At 35.7% G+C, this 14,936-nt stretch overlaps 1 protein-coding gene across 3 annotated transcripts in view; it reads left to right on the forward strand.

Moving 5' to 3' along the window:
- tspan18b (tetraspanin 18b) overlaps positions 1-14,936 on the forward strand; it is an 81,270-nt gene that overhangs the window by 34,222 nt on the left and 32,112 nt on the right. For 2 of the 3 annotated variants that reach the window (NM_001002439.2, XM_068214755.2), the window contains one exon: positions 3,306-3,385. The exons of the other annotated variant lie outside the window; for it this stretch is intronic. In NM_001002439.2, the coding sequence (NP_001002439.2) occupies positions 3,383-3,385 (3 nt within the window). In that variant the 5' untranslated portion in view covers positions 3,306-3,382. The remainder of the gene's footprint in view (positions 1-3,305; positions 3,386-14,936) is intronic. 3 annotated transcript variants of the gene reach the window in all.

The raw sequence follows: 14,936 nt of genomic DNA on the forward strand, positions 1-14,936 counted from the left end.
ATATATATATATATATGTATATATATATATATATATATATATATATATATATATATATATATATATATATATATATATATATATATATAAAAAGGTGTGCATTAATAAATAAAAAATTTTTGAAAGATACATTTTCACAAGTCTTTACTGACTTTTACCTGCTGACACAGAATTTTGGACTGCATAAATGCCTTTTTTTCTTTGCATTCCAAGTCCAATTTTGCTTCAGGATCATGGGTATTCTCACTGGAAATCACTTTAGTAATCTCAGAGCTCAATGCGAGTCTGTTTTGAAAGGTGTATTTGGTGAAATAATTTCCATAGGACAATATAAAGAGGATTTTTATTTCTCAGACTTGGACTGTTGCACTGTTTTTGTGGCTTTACTTTTCTCCTGTGGACTCGAAACCAAACAGTAATGATTTTCCTTACCGCAATACTTGTTGTATAACCTAATAATATTCTGAACATGGATTGTTTTTTAGGAAAGTATTGTCCACCATGCCATATTTGTGTTTCTCAAGAAATGGTTTCAGTGTTTTCTTGATTTAAAACACAAACATCTGGACTTTTATTACTCCACTTTTTGTGTCATTCCTCTTGCTACATTCATCCATACTTATTTAGGAAAAGTCTCCTGCAGTTTTCAGAAAGCTAACAGTGCTATCATGCAGGATGCTTCTGTGGCTTTGCCATGAACATCACCATTTTAATGCTAGTATAGCATATATTGAAACTGCTAGACTCTTGTGGCAAAACAATAGGGAAAGCAGAAAGTTAAAGCATTTAAGCTTGTTAGCTGCACACGGTTGCCAATCGTCTCCTACAGCGAGAATCAGCTACAGGTAATTAGCCTGGAATGCTGTTTCCAATAAATTATTCATGACCTTAGACACTAATCAAGATTAGTAGCACAGAGCATAACAGGCCAAATGCAATCAGTTTGGCGTTGAACAATAAAGAGCAATTAACCAAGCAACAAATCTGATAAGTAAAAGCAGCCATTAATATTTCACCTGCTTCAGTCATGGGTTTAGTTTGATTAAAGCTGTTGTGATTATAATACTATGGCAAGCCAATTTAACATTCAATTTACATAATGTCATTGTATCTTTTTCCATACTACTACTTGTTTTATTTTTTTTTTTTAGATGCTTTTCCAATAAATGTGCTTTTAAAGCCATTAGTTCTTGTTTATGATATACTAGGCCTGTGCAGTATATCGAAATATTGCAAACATCGCAAATGTGTAAGCCATATTGTAAAGAAGGATATAAGGCAACTAAAAAGTAACTCAATTATTAATTATTAAACTTGAAGTTTTTTGGTTGATAAATCAGTAGTGTTTTAATATTTATTAAGTTAATGTGCTGGAGAATATTTCTTTTTGTTTGTTTACATTTGTTAAATTAAATTATTATTGGTTTATGCAGCGATTTAAAAAAAAATGTCTGTTCAATTTCCGAATGTTTAATAATGCCTTTTTTTCTTTGAAATATATTAAGCATACGTTGATTATAAAAATTATATTACATATTAAAAACTAGTTCTTATTATTAGATACTTGTACTTGTGTAATCAGTAATGACTATAGTTTTTATAGTTAATAGTACAAATTTCACAAGTTTGCCTTTTTTTTTAGGGACCTGATATAAACTGTTTAGATTTCACTAGTAAAGATTTAATCTGTGACTATAAAATATGTTTTATGCACCGTTTAATATTTTGTAGATACTTATTTTTTACTTGCCTATTATTAGTTACTAGTATAGCCTTTTTGGTCTTTAGACAAGTATACATATTAATTTAATACCTGTACAAACCTAATAAATATGATAATTTATTTTTTATACTAGTATTTATTCATTAGATTCTAGATCTTATATATTAAGTAGTACATATTCATAAAAAACTTAAATAGATAGTACTTATTGATTTCTTACAAAATGTTACTCATACTTTTTAAAAATGTTACTATTATGATTTCTGTTATTTTACTTGTAAGTTTGTTTTTTTCTGTGGCCAACTAGTTGTGAATTATTGTGGCAAATGATAATTACAAAATATTTACTATAAGTACTAAAAAGTTTTGCCTTACTTTCCTTCCACTTATTCCTTAATAAGTATCTATTAAATACATATTACAGAAATAACATTAGTATCTAGTAATAAGCCTTGGTATCTAAAGCTGCTGCCTTTTTATGTGTATTTTTTCTTATGGTGATTAAAAAAAATGATAGAGCCTGGCCAACCTACAATACAGCAGTGGCTGCTGCAGACTGTTTTATGATAATAGGTTTAGTGTCTTGTGTCTAAAATCCATAGTTTTCCTTGTAGTGATGATTGTCTCAGACTAATCAGTGAGCAGAAGTGTGTATGCGTCATGTTTTGGCAATGATATGGCTTGCTTGGAATCTCACCAGATGAGTGTACTAGGTACAGAAGACCCCTAAAGTGAGCTATACCAAATCAAACCAGTGAAAAAGCACCTAAATAAATACTAGTACTGAATAAGTATCTTAGTATCTAATAAATACTAGTAACTATAAGTATTATTGTAGCGACACGGTGGCTCAGTGGTTCGCATTGTCGCCTCACAGCAAGAAGGTCGCTGGTTCGAGTCCCGGCAAGCCCAGTTAAAATTTCTGTGTAGAGTTTGCATGTTCTTTCTGTGTTGGTGTGGGTTTCCTCTGGATGCTCCAAAGACATGCGCTATAGGTGAATTGAATAAACTAAAAATGACTGTAGTGTCTGAGTGTGTGCGTGAATGAGTGTCTATGGGTGTTTGCCAATACTGGGTTGCAGCTGGAGGGCATCCCCCGCGTAAAACATATGTCAGAATAGTTGGCAGTTCATTTCGCTGTGGCAACCTCTGAAATAGAGACTAAGCTGAAGGAAAATGAATGAATGAATAAAGTAGTAGCATCTAATAAATAAGTATTATCTTTTACAAAAGATTGAGTACCTAAAAACAAACAAATGGCTTGCCATACTCAGTCTGTCCCAGTTCATTTCTTTACTGCGAGCTGCAAAGTGAAAAATTCACGCTCATGCTGTTTCAGACTACTGCACCACAGGGAATGTCATCAATAATGAATCCTCAGTCTCGCCGCACTCCAAGAGTCGTACTTTACTGTACTACCTGCCCTGTGCCATGCTTTTCTCTGAGCCTTCAGTGTGGAGGAGGACTGTTTTTCCTCCATCTTGCATGTGTTGTTATGCTTTTTTGGATTCGAATTTGCCTAGCTGTTTGTTTGGTACATTTAAATATGTGCCATGACCTCTGGTTGTGTTTCTTTTCACAGCTAATAAGAGCAGACGGAAGCAGAGAGCAGAGCCGCAGCATCTTTTGACCTCAATCCTGAACTACATCAAAGAACTCATGGTAGGAGCTTTTGATTATTAACATAAACAGAGCATCTGTGTGTTCTTAAAGGAATAGTCACGCAAAAAATGGACACCGTTGTTTATTTAACCCCATTTTATTCTAATTTTATACCTCAATGGTTTTACTTTTTGGCAAACAACATTGTTCATCAATGTCATATTTTAATTATTTTGAGAACATTGTAAATAACTGTTTGCAAGTGACTAGCAAATGTATTTTGAAATCAATCCATTGCTCTGATTTAAGTTGTATTTTTATTTGATAAAAACATTTCCAATTCTTTGCAGTTTTTCATACTTTATTCTCCATATTCAAGGTTTTGTCATGTTCGGCTGTCACACAGTGGCATTTGGTGTCAAAGACATCAAATCTTTTTTTAATCTGAATGCAAATTCAGACAGCATTTCAAGGAAGCTTTGCAATAACAGCCTCAAACAGGTGAAGGAAAGGCAACATAACTTCAGAAGACTTGTATAAGGGTCAAACAATGAAATGAGTTCAAGGAAAAATGAAAATCCAATCATGTTCACTCATTTTGTTCAAAATTCAGTTTTAAACCTGTAAACATCTTGTGCAAATACAGTAGTTGCCTTTTCTCACCAAGGCTATTTGCATTTAGTCTGCCCACTATCACTCAAATATTTTATTTTTAGTACAACGAGATTGTTTATTTAAATCATTTCACTTTATACTTGCATCACACTTTTTTTTTTTACAGTGTGGTTACAAAATTTCAGCAAAAATTGTATGGGCAAAAAAATCCATTGTGTATTATGAATATTGTAGAACAAGACTGTAACTGTGCTTTTGAAGAGATAGTTTACTCAAAAGTTAACATGTACTTACTTTTTTCTTACCCTCGATTGGTTTCAAACATTTAGCAAACTTTAGCTTTCTTTAAAGTATCCTCTTTAGTTTTCTGTAAAAAAAAATAAGACATAACAGGCAAATACATAAAGATTTGGTGAGTAAATTTTTGTATTTTTGGCAAATACGTACAAGTTAAAATGTATCACTGGGCCCTATCATACACCCGGCGCAATGCACAACGCAATTGTTGTTTGCTACTTTCAGCTCGGCACAAAAGTCTTTTTGTCTTATTGCACCACGCTGTTTAAGTAACAAATGCATTTGTGCTTATATGTGCGACCATAGGCGTTCTGGTCTAAAAAAGGAGGTGTGTTTAGGCGCATTTCTGGCGCGTTTCAGGGAACTATAATAGACTGCACAATAGACCAGATCAAAGCTAGTCTAGCACAGAGCGTATTTGTTGTGCGCCTTGCTTAAACATTGCTTAATGCACACAGGATGTACAGCAATACAAATATCTTCACAAATGAAAAATAATTAAAGGATTGAAATATTACAAAAATTATTATTTTCTATCCTACATTAATATATAAATATATCATCCCTTCATTGGGCTCTATTTTGACGATCCAGGCGCAAAGTCCAAAGCGCAGGTTGCAAAAGTATTAAGGGCGTGTTCAAGTCCACTTTTGCTATTTTAAGGACGGAAAAATCCGCTCTGTACTATAGCGCATGATCATACAGGGTTGAGCTTATTCACTTAATGAGTTATAGGTGTGTTTTGAGAATAAACCAATTAGAGTATCATCTCCCATTCCCTTTAAATGTCAGTTGCATCACGCCATAGTGCATTTGGCATTTACATGGCGGACTTTGTAAGTGGAAAAGCTGAATGCTTCACTAGAGAGAAAACAGTTAAACAGCATCTGCAGCCCGAGAATGAGAAACGAGCCTCCTCATTGTTTACTTTCACTTTCACTTCCGTGGATAGGGAAACGTGTTGTACTCACAGACATCCATTAGCCTATTGTTCTTTCATTTGATTGGAGAATGAAACAAATGTGACTGACATAACGTTTTTTCAACTGCGAACGCACTGCAGGGTGCATAAGCAGCGCGCTCGATGCTCACGGCCGTTACTAAATCATTCAAAAAAGCCATCTCTCAATGCAAAAAGCTCATTAGTTGTAATCGGCCCCTTAGACTCATCAGAACAGCCTAATATTTGAACACAATTTTTTTTCTTTTAGTTATCACTTTAACAACAAACTTGTTTTACTATTACAGGTACTATTATTTTACTTAGATTTACTGTTTTATATACATATATATATTAAAAAAAAAAAAAAAAAAAAAAAAATATATATATATATATATATATATATATATATATATATATATATATATATATATATACACACACACACACACACACACACACACACACACACACACACACACACAATTTATGGCAGCCCTCCATACTTCATTCTGTTAATCTGTAACACAATAGCGTTTGGTGCCAAGGATATCAACTGCTGGGCAAGTTGGCGGTTCATTCCACTGTGGCGACCCCTGATGAATTAAGGGGCTAAGCCGAAGGAAAATGAATGAATGAATGATTGAACAACATAACATTTTCAAACCTTTTTAGCAACCAATGATTAGCAGTGGTTTATAAGTGCAGTTTGGCTATTTCAAATGTTTTAATGATTAAGACACATCAGCTTTCTGTTGCAGCAAATCAAATGTCTGTTTAAATCTGTTGCAATATCTGTATTTGGAAAACTTTTTTAGCCAAACCTTCCCTCTCCTTCAAAAAAAAAAAAAAAATTAAATAGTTAAATAGTATATTAACAAAGAAGGGCAGCACAGTGTCTCAGCCTCACAGAAAGATGGTCACTGATTCAAGTCCCAGCTGGGACAGTTGACTTTTCTGTGTGGAGTTTGCATATTCTTCCCGTGTTGGCGTGGGTTTCCTCCGGATGCTCTGGTTCATTACGAGTCTACAGACATGTGCTACAGGCGAATAGAATAAACTAAATTGCCCGTAGTGTGTAAGTGTGCATGTGAATAAGTGTGTAGGGGGGTTTCCAAATCTTGGGTTGCGGCTGGATCGGCATCCGCTGCATAAAACATATGTTGGAATAGCTGGCAGTTCATCTCGCTTTGGCAACCTCTGAAATAGAGACTAAGCTGAAGGAAAATTAATGAATAAATATATTAACAAATAGATCTGTAAACATTGTAAACAACTAAATGCCATATTTTTATTTATTTATTTATTTATTTATTTATTTATTTATTTATTTATTTATTTATTCATTCATTCATTCATTCATTCATTCATTTATTCCTTCCTTCCAAAGGTCTGTGTTAAAGCTGAAGTTTATTCTGAAGTTTATTCTCTGCAGCTCTTAGACTCAATTCATCATTCTGTATATTTGAAACATGTTTATGTTCATCTACAAAACAATGCTGTACTGTGGTACCTTTTGAAATCTGAAGACAAATCCAGCTGTTTCTGAGAACATTGACTTCAAAGGATTCAATTACTTTTGTTGTGCTGCTTTTTTATTTTTTTCTAGAGTTAAACAGTCATTACAAAAAGATGCGAATAATATGTCTTTGGGATTACATTCATGTTCCTTTTTACTACCTCCAAATGCAATATTTGTTTGTGTATTCTGCATTCGCTTCGCAACTATGATAATCAAAATCAATAACCCTTGCATTTTACCATGTGTAGATGAGATTTGCTCAACTGAGGGCAGAGATTTTGTTATACATATTAATTACTTTGTAAATGCATCAGTCAATAGCACATTAATCCAGTCTCTGCACATGTAAGTCGTTTTCACTTCTTCTGCACAGTGCACTTCTACGCTGCGGCATAGTAGATAGCTCTATTAAAAAAAGAAAAGCTACGCAAAAATGGACTGAGTGAAAATGCAGTGAAATCATCTTGTTGACAGCGTTGTTTGGCTGGCGGAGAGCTGTTGGTGCACAAAGCCTTTGTGACACTGTCAACAGCAGGGAGGTGATTGTCTTATACTGAAGCAGCATCTATTATTTCTTTCTGTCATGGCTGGGAGCCGGTCTTTGTGGGGAACTGATTTGCATTAAAACTCAGTGCATTAAATTCCACACACATAGCAGCAATACACATACATGGGGCTGGAAGTGAAAGGTCTCTCTGACAGAGATGCATCAAGCGCTTCGGTTAAGACGACCCTCAAATGCCAAATAAGCAAAATGCTATGCTGATGTAGAGTTGCGGTTTGACTTTTATTTCTGCCCTTTGTGCCTCTTCGAAAGTAACTGTAGAAATGGAAATGAAAATCAGTTCTCCGGTGGAAGCTGTCATTTGTAGATGCAGCAGACGCAGTTTCTAAAGCTAAACTGATGGTGCTTTATAACAGATGGTAACTCTCCATAATAATCATTTCCACGACATCCATCTATTGCGCTGCTTATTGGAGATTGAAGCTCTCAAGCGGCCACTTCAAACACTGAGTCTGATGCTGTGTAATGGTGTCTGTAATTTCTGATTTTTCACATCAATATTTTCACATTAATCATGTGGGAATCGTACAGCCTGTGTGTCTGACTGATGGAGCTCGAAACACATTTTAATATTCATTTCTAGTTCATTTACGATTTTCTGAGACCCATGTTGGCTGAAAAGCTAGAGGAGCTCTTGAGTGATGGCGCCTCATCAGTTGCTAAATATATTGAAACGTTTAAAAATGAATTTCACATCTATAATGCATCCTATTTTCTAACCATCCAAGGAAATGGAAACATTTACTAATATAGACGCTGAAAATTATGTGTCCCACTTTTTGGGTAAGCTGAACTGCTTTCTGAATCCTGGGACCATAAACCCATTAATTTATATTGTATATATGCCACATTTGACCCTGTTAGAAATGTCAATGTGTATGCCATCTTAAACAGTCAACATGTCAAAAACAGTCAAAATCAGTTATTCTTTTGAAGACTGCGCATTCTTTGGTTGTGTAAAGCGTACAGAGAAAAAACTAGGATAACCTGTTGTCTTTCTATGTGTTTCTAAACTCAGTATTGCAGTTTGTTTTGTACATTTTGATAAAGTTTTAAGATTTGGACCACATTTAGATTTTATGGATGCAACGAAATGAATATTTTTGATCAAAACCGAAAACTAGGGCTGCACGATTCTCACTAAAGTAAGAATAATGATTTCTTTGCTTAAAATCAAGATCACAATTTTCCTTTGATTCTGTAGATGTATATAAAAGATAATGAGTAGGCTATCATTAGGCCTAATATAATGGTTAAACAACACTATGTGTAGGTCTACTGTTGGTTGAAATGATAAATTTTGTATAGGCTTGGAATGGTGGACTTGAACTGACTTTAAATATGTCCTGGTTGTTACTTCACCATGAAGTGATTACGTCAGAATACAACTGTTTATAATTTTGAAGATGAATTATTATGTTTGAGACATATGCTTGTGATCTGTCATTAACACCATTATTAGACCTTTTTTCACTGGTAATTATCAGATTCCCTCTTGCAATTTATTATATAGGCTAGTGTAGTTAAACTGACCCAGCAAACATTTATTTTCATGCACAACACTTTGTGTTTGTTCTGGAAAAAAAAAAACATATCAAATGCTTGCCTTAATCATAATGCGATATGTTCGTTTAAATGATGTGCACACTGCGTTGGTCATGACCGCCGCCAAAAATAAACATACATGCAAATCATACTGAAGGTTATTTTAAACTTTATTAGCTATTATTCCTAGCCTATGCAGGTTCTGTTCACAAAAAAGGAAATCATTGGCGGGCACGTGCACGTACTCTTGGTTGTAAACAAACAGTGCATAAAACACAATCTCACGGCAATTCATAACTTTTTGATTTAGTGGCTGAATTTTGATTTAGTTGAATTCGTACGATCTAATTCGCACAATTTAGTACGATTTGCTCATCCCTCAATGACGGTTGGGTTTAGGGGTGGGGTTAGGTGCCACGCCTCCTTTTTAAAATCGTACAATATGTGCAATACAATATAATACAGTATGACACTTTTAACAACATTTGGAGGTGTCCATTTTGCTGAACGTAGGCTATGTCAACAATTGAAGACCTGTGTTCGCCTTTAAGCACCTTTATCCGCCTTTTTTATAATTGGCTGAATTAAGATTGTGTGTAGGGTAGCAATCATTTTTTGATTATTTGTGCAGCCCTACTCTAAATGCATTTGAAATAAAACTGGAAAAAAAACACACTTTTTTTTAAATGGCCTCTGTAAAAATTCCAGAGCAAATTAATTACTGTTTTTCAACAAACTCTGTGGTTCTATGAGAAATATAATCCCAGTCCTATCCAAATCCATACATGAAGTGACAGAAGATAATTATAACTCAGACATGTTTTAGAAAACTAGTCCCATTCAAATTGGGCTTTAGCTTTGGTGTTAATTTACTAAAATAACATTGGTGTGAACACACCTTTAGTCAGTTAAATAATAATAAAAAAGTAAATAAAAAGAGGGACAACATCTGGCCCCATCGTCTTAGCCCACATTGCTTAGATGAGATAAGTGGATTAAAAGCTGAACAAGACATTTTTACCATTTTTGTCGTATAATGAGTGCAACCCTGGAGGTTCAGTGAGCATTTCCTATTTAGGACATCCTTCAACATTACACAAATGAACAGTCTGTTCTGTGAGTTCTTTGTCACCAGAGAAGCACATGATTTGAGTTAATATGTTTATTGTGGCACAAATGCTTTAAAAATGTAATGCTGCTTGAAGGAACTTGTCTTCTCAATTCCATACATAATGGGAGTAAAGACTAAATTTGCTGGCATTTTCTAATAGCTATATCACTGTCATCTTCTGACTACATTTATGTTCATGACTGTCATCACCAAACACGTGCGCTAAGGGACTATTTCAACACAGAGCGTCAACAAACTTCATATTTCATGGCAGACCAGAGGTCCTCCTCCAGATGGCATGTTTGACAGGGCTGTGAGTGATCACTCATTAGACAAAGGCTGGTCCAAGCTGTGCTCCATCTGCAGAAGGCTTATGCTTTCTGTGTTTGCTCTGACAGAAACTGGTGTTAAGTGGGTACACCAGACACCCGTCTACAAACAAAGAGCCATCCACCTATCCCAACCCCCACCGTTTTAGCTTAGCCTGTGGAATTCATCGTAACATGGTGAAATACTTCCCTGTTTGAAGTCAAACTTTTTTTGCTTTGTGGCTCCATATTTATGCATTTGTTTTTTTTTAGCTTCTTGGCAAAAAGACACATTTTTCCTGCTTCCAACATCAGCCAAGATGTTAGACGTGAACTTCAGAGCTGGAGGGCGGAGGAGTGGATTGTTTGAACTTTTTACGTTTGTGAGACGTTTGGAAAGAGGGGAGAAGATATTTGCCTAGTTGGAAAGCATGTAGACTTTTGATTATTTTGTGTTGACATACCAAACATGGTGTTCGTGGTCAAATTGTCCGTTAGTGTTTCTGCCTTCACATAACAATTCAACCCTAATAACAATCTCACTCACAAGGCCAGGTCAGCTTGACCACAAATGTTTGTGGGAAATAAACTAATCAACACGGGAACCAGTTCACACTGGTAGTATTTAAAAAGCTGGAAGTCACCACGTCTGTGTTAATGTTTGGTGCTAGCTGTGTGTAATTGCATTTTGTTTCGGGTGACAAATCAATAACTACGCTTAATGACACAGGTTTCCATCCTAACATGAAGTTAGGCTTTTAAAACAACAACAACTTAAGATATTTTTTTGGACTGCAGAGGAAAACATGCTTTTATAAGCAATAAATAATTAGTTCAATGGTTTTTATGTATCAAAAGCAATACTTCACAAAAAAATTGTTGAAATTAAAATAAAATTATATACACGGGTGAACAAAGTACAAATAAAATAACTGAAGCAATTCATGAGATCAGTTGACTCAATAACTTGCACTCTTATCTGGTTTTAGTCCTGAAAGCTATACTATCTCTACTGCCTTCTGCCTCATTCACACTAGCAGCAGTTAGAATTCAGTCAGAATTATTAGCCCCCGGATTTATTAGCTCCCCTGTTTATTTTTTCCCCAATTTCTGTTTAACAGAGAGAATATTTTTTTCAACACATTTCTCATCATAATAGTTTTAATAACTCATTTATAATAACCGATTTATTTAATCTTTGCCATGATGACAGTAAATATTATTTGACTAGATATTTTTCAGGACACTTCTATACAGCTTAAAGTTACATTTAAAGGCTAATTGGGTTAATTGGTTAATTGGGTTAACTAGGCAGGTTAGGGTAATTATGCAAGTTATTATATGTGGTTTGTTCTGTAGACTATCGGAAGAATATATAGCTTAAAGGGACTTATAATTTTAACCTTAAAATGTTTTTTAAAATATCAATATTTAAAGATATTGTCAGACATACTGTAAACATTTCTTTGCTCTGTTAAACATTTATTCACTCATTTTCTTTTAAGCTTAGTCCCTTTATTAATCTGGGGTTGTCACAGCAAAATTAACTGCCAACTTACCAGCATGTTTTACATAGCAGATGCCTTTCCAGCTGCAACCTTTTTCTGGGAAACATCCATACACACTCATTCACATTCATACGCTATGGACAATTAAACCTACGCAATTTACCTGTACCTAATGTCTTTGGACTGTGGGGGAAACCGGAGCACCCGGAGGAAACCCACGCGAACACAGGGAAAACATGCAAACTCCTTGCAGAAACGCCAACTAACCCAGCCAAGGCTTGAACCAGCGACCTTCTTGCTGTGAGGCGACAGTACTCCCTACTGTGCCACTGCGTCACCTCTGTTAAACATAATTTGGGAAATATTTAAAAGAGAAAAAAATTTCAATGGGGGGCTTATAATTCTGACTTCAACTGCCTGTCGCTGATTAGCGATTGAAACCGTTAGTGGGCGTTCCCACCTTGAGGTTGCTTAGGTAACATTTATGGTGATATTCACAGAGAGCGAATTAGTTTACATGTCGCTGAAAGTAAACATTCTTCAGAGAAAACACTGTATATAAATATAATCAGTATATAAAATGCTTAAGTACAAAGACGATCAAGAAAAAAAAAAAGTGTTATCTGTCATTTTGGCTATTTCTCTGTTGCAAACGCAGGTCTGTGTAGGTAAACAGCGCAGAGAAAACAACCAGCCTCTGCAGGAGCTGAGACAGGATCACTTGAGCTCTACTGATGCTCCTATTGGAGCTGAAGAAAGTCACTCTTTATTTGCATAAAGTTAAAGGGCAACTTAGTCATTTCTGGTAACATGTACTTGAAACACTTGACGAAAAGATTCATTATAATATTGTTTTAGTTGAGGAAAGTGTTTTTTTCGGTTTTATCTGAGGTTTTAAGATTCAGATTTATGGTGAGCATTCCCTCAACAGAAATTCCTTTACTTTTGGATGGTCATTGCTCAGCATAAATCAGATTCTTATGCTTGTGTGGGATGTTTTTGATTTACCAAGCAAATGATTGTGCAACCTCTCTTTCAAGACCAAAAATATGACGTTATCCTTAAAGGGTAACACATGTAAGAACATAAAATAAATGGCTTGGCAGATTTAATCTTGTCGAGAATTGCTAAGAAAGTGCTAGCTAAATGACAAATTACACGGTACAAGTGACTTAAATTCTAAGTTAATAAAAAAATGGGAAAGTCTAGTATCATGGGAAATCCGTATTGTGCTCATAAATTAGTGTTGATGTGATCACGCTCACTATGGCATAAGGAATCCACACCGCTGAAAGAGGCTCTGAAGACAAAGAGAAAGACTTTAACTGATCAATGTGTTATTGATCTCTCAAAGCTAATGATCTTCTCCATCTTGAATTGATATCTTCACCAGTACAGCAGATACAAGTAAATGGTTTGCAGAAAGCATGTTGTATTTCTCAATACAAAGATTTTTTTTTATCGCTTAGTGTTTCTCTGAAGTTATTGGGTTTTGCATTGACCTCATTCAGCATTTGAGTAGTAATTTCATTATATTGACTAGCCAGGCAGTCATAACTCATACTAGAAGTTGCTGCATGGCAATTCTCTATAGATTTTCTCTTTCCTTTTTTTTGACTTGACCACTCTAACAATTTTCCAAGTCCACTGGGTTTCTGTCCTCAGTGAATGCAGCATTCATTGACCTACTGACAAAGATAAAGTGGCCTCATTCATCTGAAAGCTGCACCTGCATCGTAACAATGATCTCTGTAATGAACTTCCATTTCTCATTACAGTACATTTCAGAAAGCTTATTACACACAATTTCACATAAAATGTTGAATAAACAGTGCATTTGTAAAAGTAGTTCCTAGGAATACTAATGATTACTGTTATACACAGTCTTGAATGAGTCCAATACCTCTGGGAATTTTTATCACATTTCTTTTGCTCTACTGGTTAGTTTTTATACTTTTCAGGTGCCATTTTCACTAGTGTGATTTACATGTAGGGTGATGCGGTGGGTAGTGCTGGGTAGTGCTGTTGCCTCACAGCAAGAAGGTTGCTGGTTCAAGCCTCGACTGGGTCAGTTGGCGTTTCTGTGTGGGATTTGCATGTTCTCCCTGCGTTCGTGTGGGTTTCCTCGGGTGCTCTGGTTTCCCCCAAAGTCCAAAGACATGCGGTACAGATGAATTAGGTAGGCTAAATTGTCTGCCGTGTATGAGTGTGAACGAGTGTGTATGGATGTTTCCCAGAGGTGGGTTGCAGCTGAAAGGGCATCCCCTGCGTAAAACATATGCTGGATAAGTTGGCGGTTCATTCCGCTGTGGCGACTCCAGATTAATAAAGGGACTAAGCCCAAAAGAAAAGGAATGAATAAAGGATTTACATGAATGGTTTCCACTAGCATCCACACTACTCCGGCATCTTTGACCTGAGAAAACTGAGTGTTTTGAAAATGCTAAAGACCAAATTTAGTTTGTAAATGCTAGTGTTCTGTTTCTGTATTTGTGAATTAAAAAAATCTTTTAAAAACAGAGGTCCAGCTATCCACAATTCCTTTCTGGCTGGTCTTCTGGACTATAGTGTATTGTTCCCTTAATAGTTGATTACCAGTAAGGCTGTGATACACACTAGTCAAAGGTCTGCTGTTTGGTCTTTGTCGAGCTGTTGGTCAGTAATGGTTTGGGGTGTGTTCCACACGTCAATTCTTTTTGGGTAAACGTCAGAGCTTGTTTGCCTGATTTAGCATGTTGTATTGCCATTGGCTGAAGAATCGCTCTGACTGGTTATTCAGTAACAAATTAGAGCACAAGAACAAAAACAGAAGTGATCTAGCAAGTAAACAAAGTCAAGAAGTGGGTGGCTGTAATTTTGCTACATTTCTCAAATATTTGCAAATGAAATGGATTATTAGACTATCTGACATAGTATTTTCATGAGCGAATCCCTTCATGGTGGGTGACGAGTATCATTAAAATAGTACTTAATGGTGCTCTGTTTACCCTTTGCTTGTGAGTGGAAATTCTGGTTCCCCTTTGGTTGGGGAACTTCAGTGCCATAGAGTGGATTGATTGAAATCCACGAAATGGGAGGATTCGGATTAGAAGCCGCTTGTCTGGAGAGTATTGAACGGGCCAATGAAAATGAATTGGCAGCGTAAGCTTGCGCAGGTGTGCTGCATCGCCAATTATCCCAGCATATAAGCACACCTGAAG

The sequence above is a fragment of the Danio rerio genome, chromosome 18, assembly GCF_049306965.1.
Source record: "Danio rerio strain Tuebingen ecotype United States chromosome 18, GRCz12tu, whole genome shotgun sequence".
Classification (NCBI taxonomy): Eukaryota; Metazoa; Chordata; class Actinopteri; order Cypriniformes; family Danionidae; genus Danio; species Danio rerio.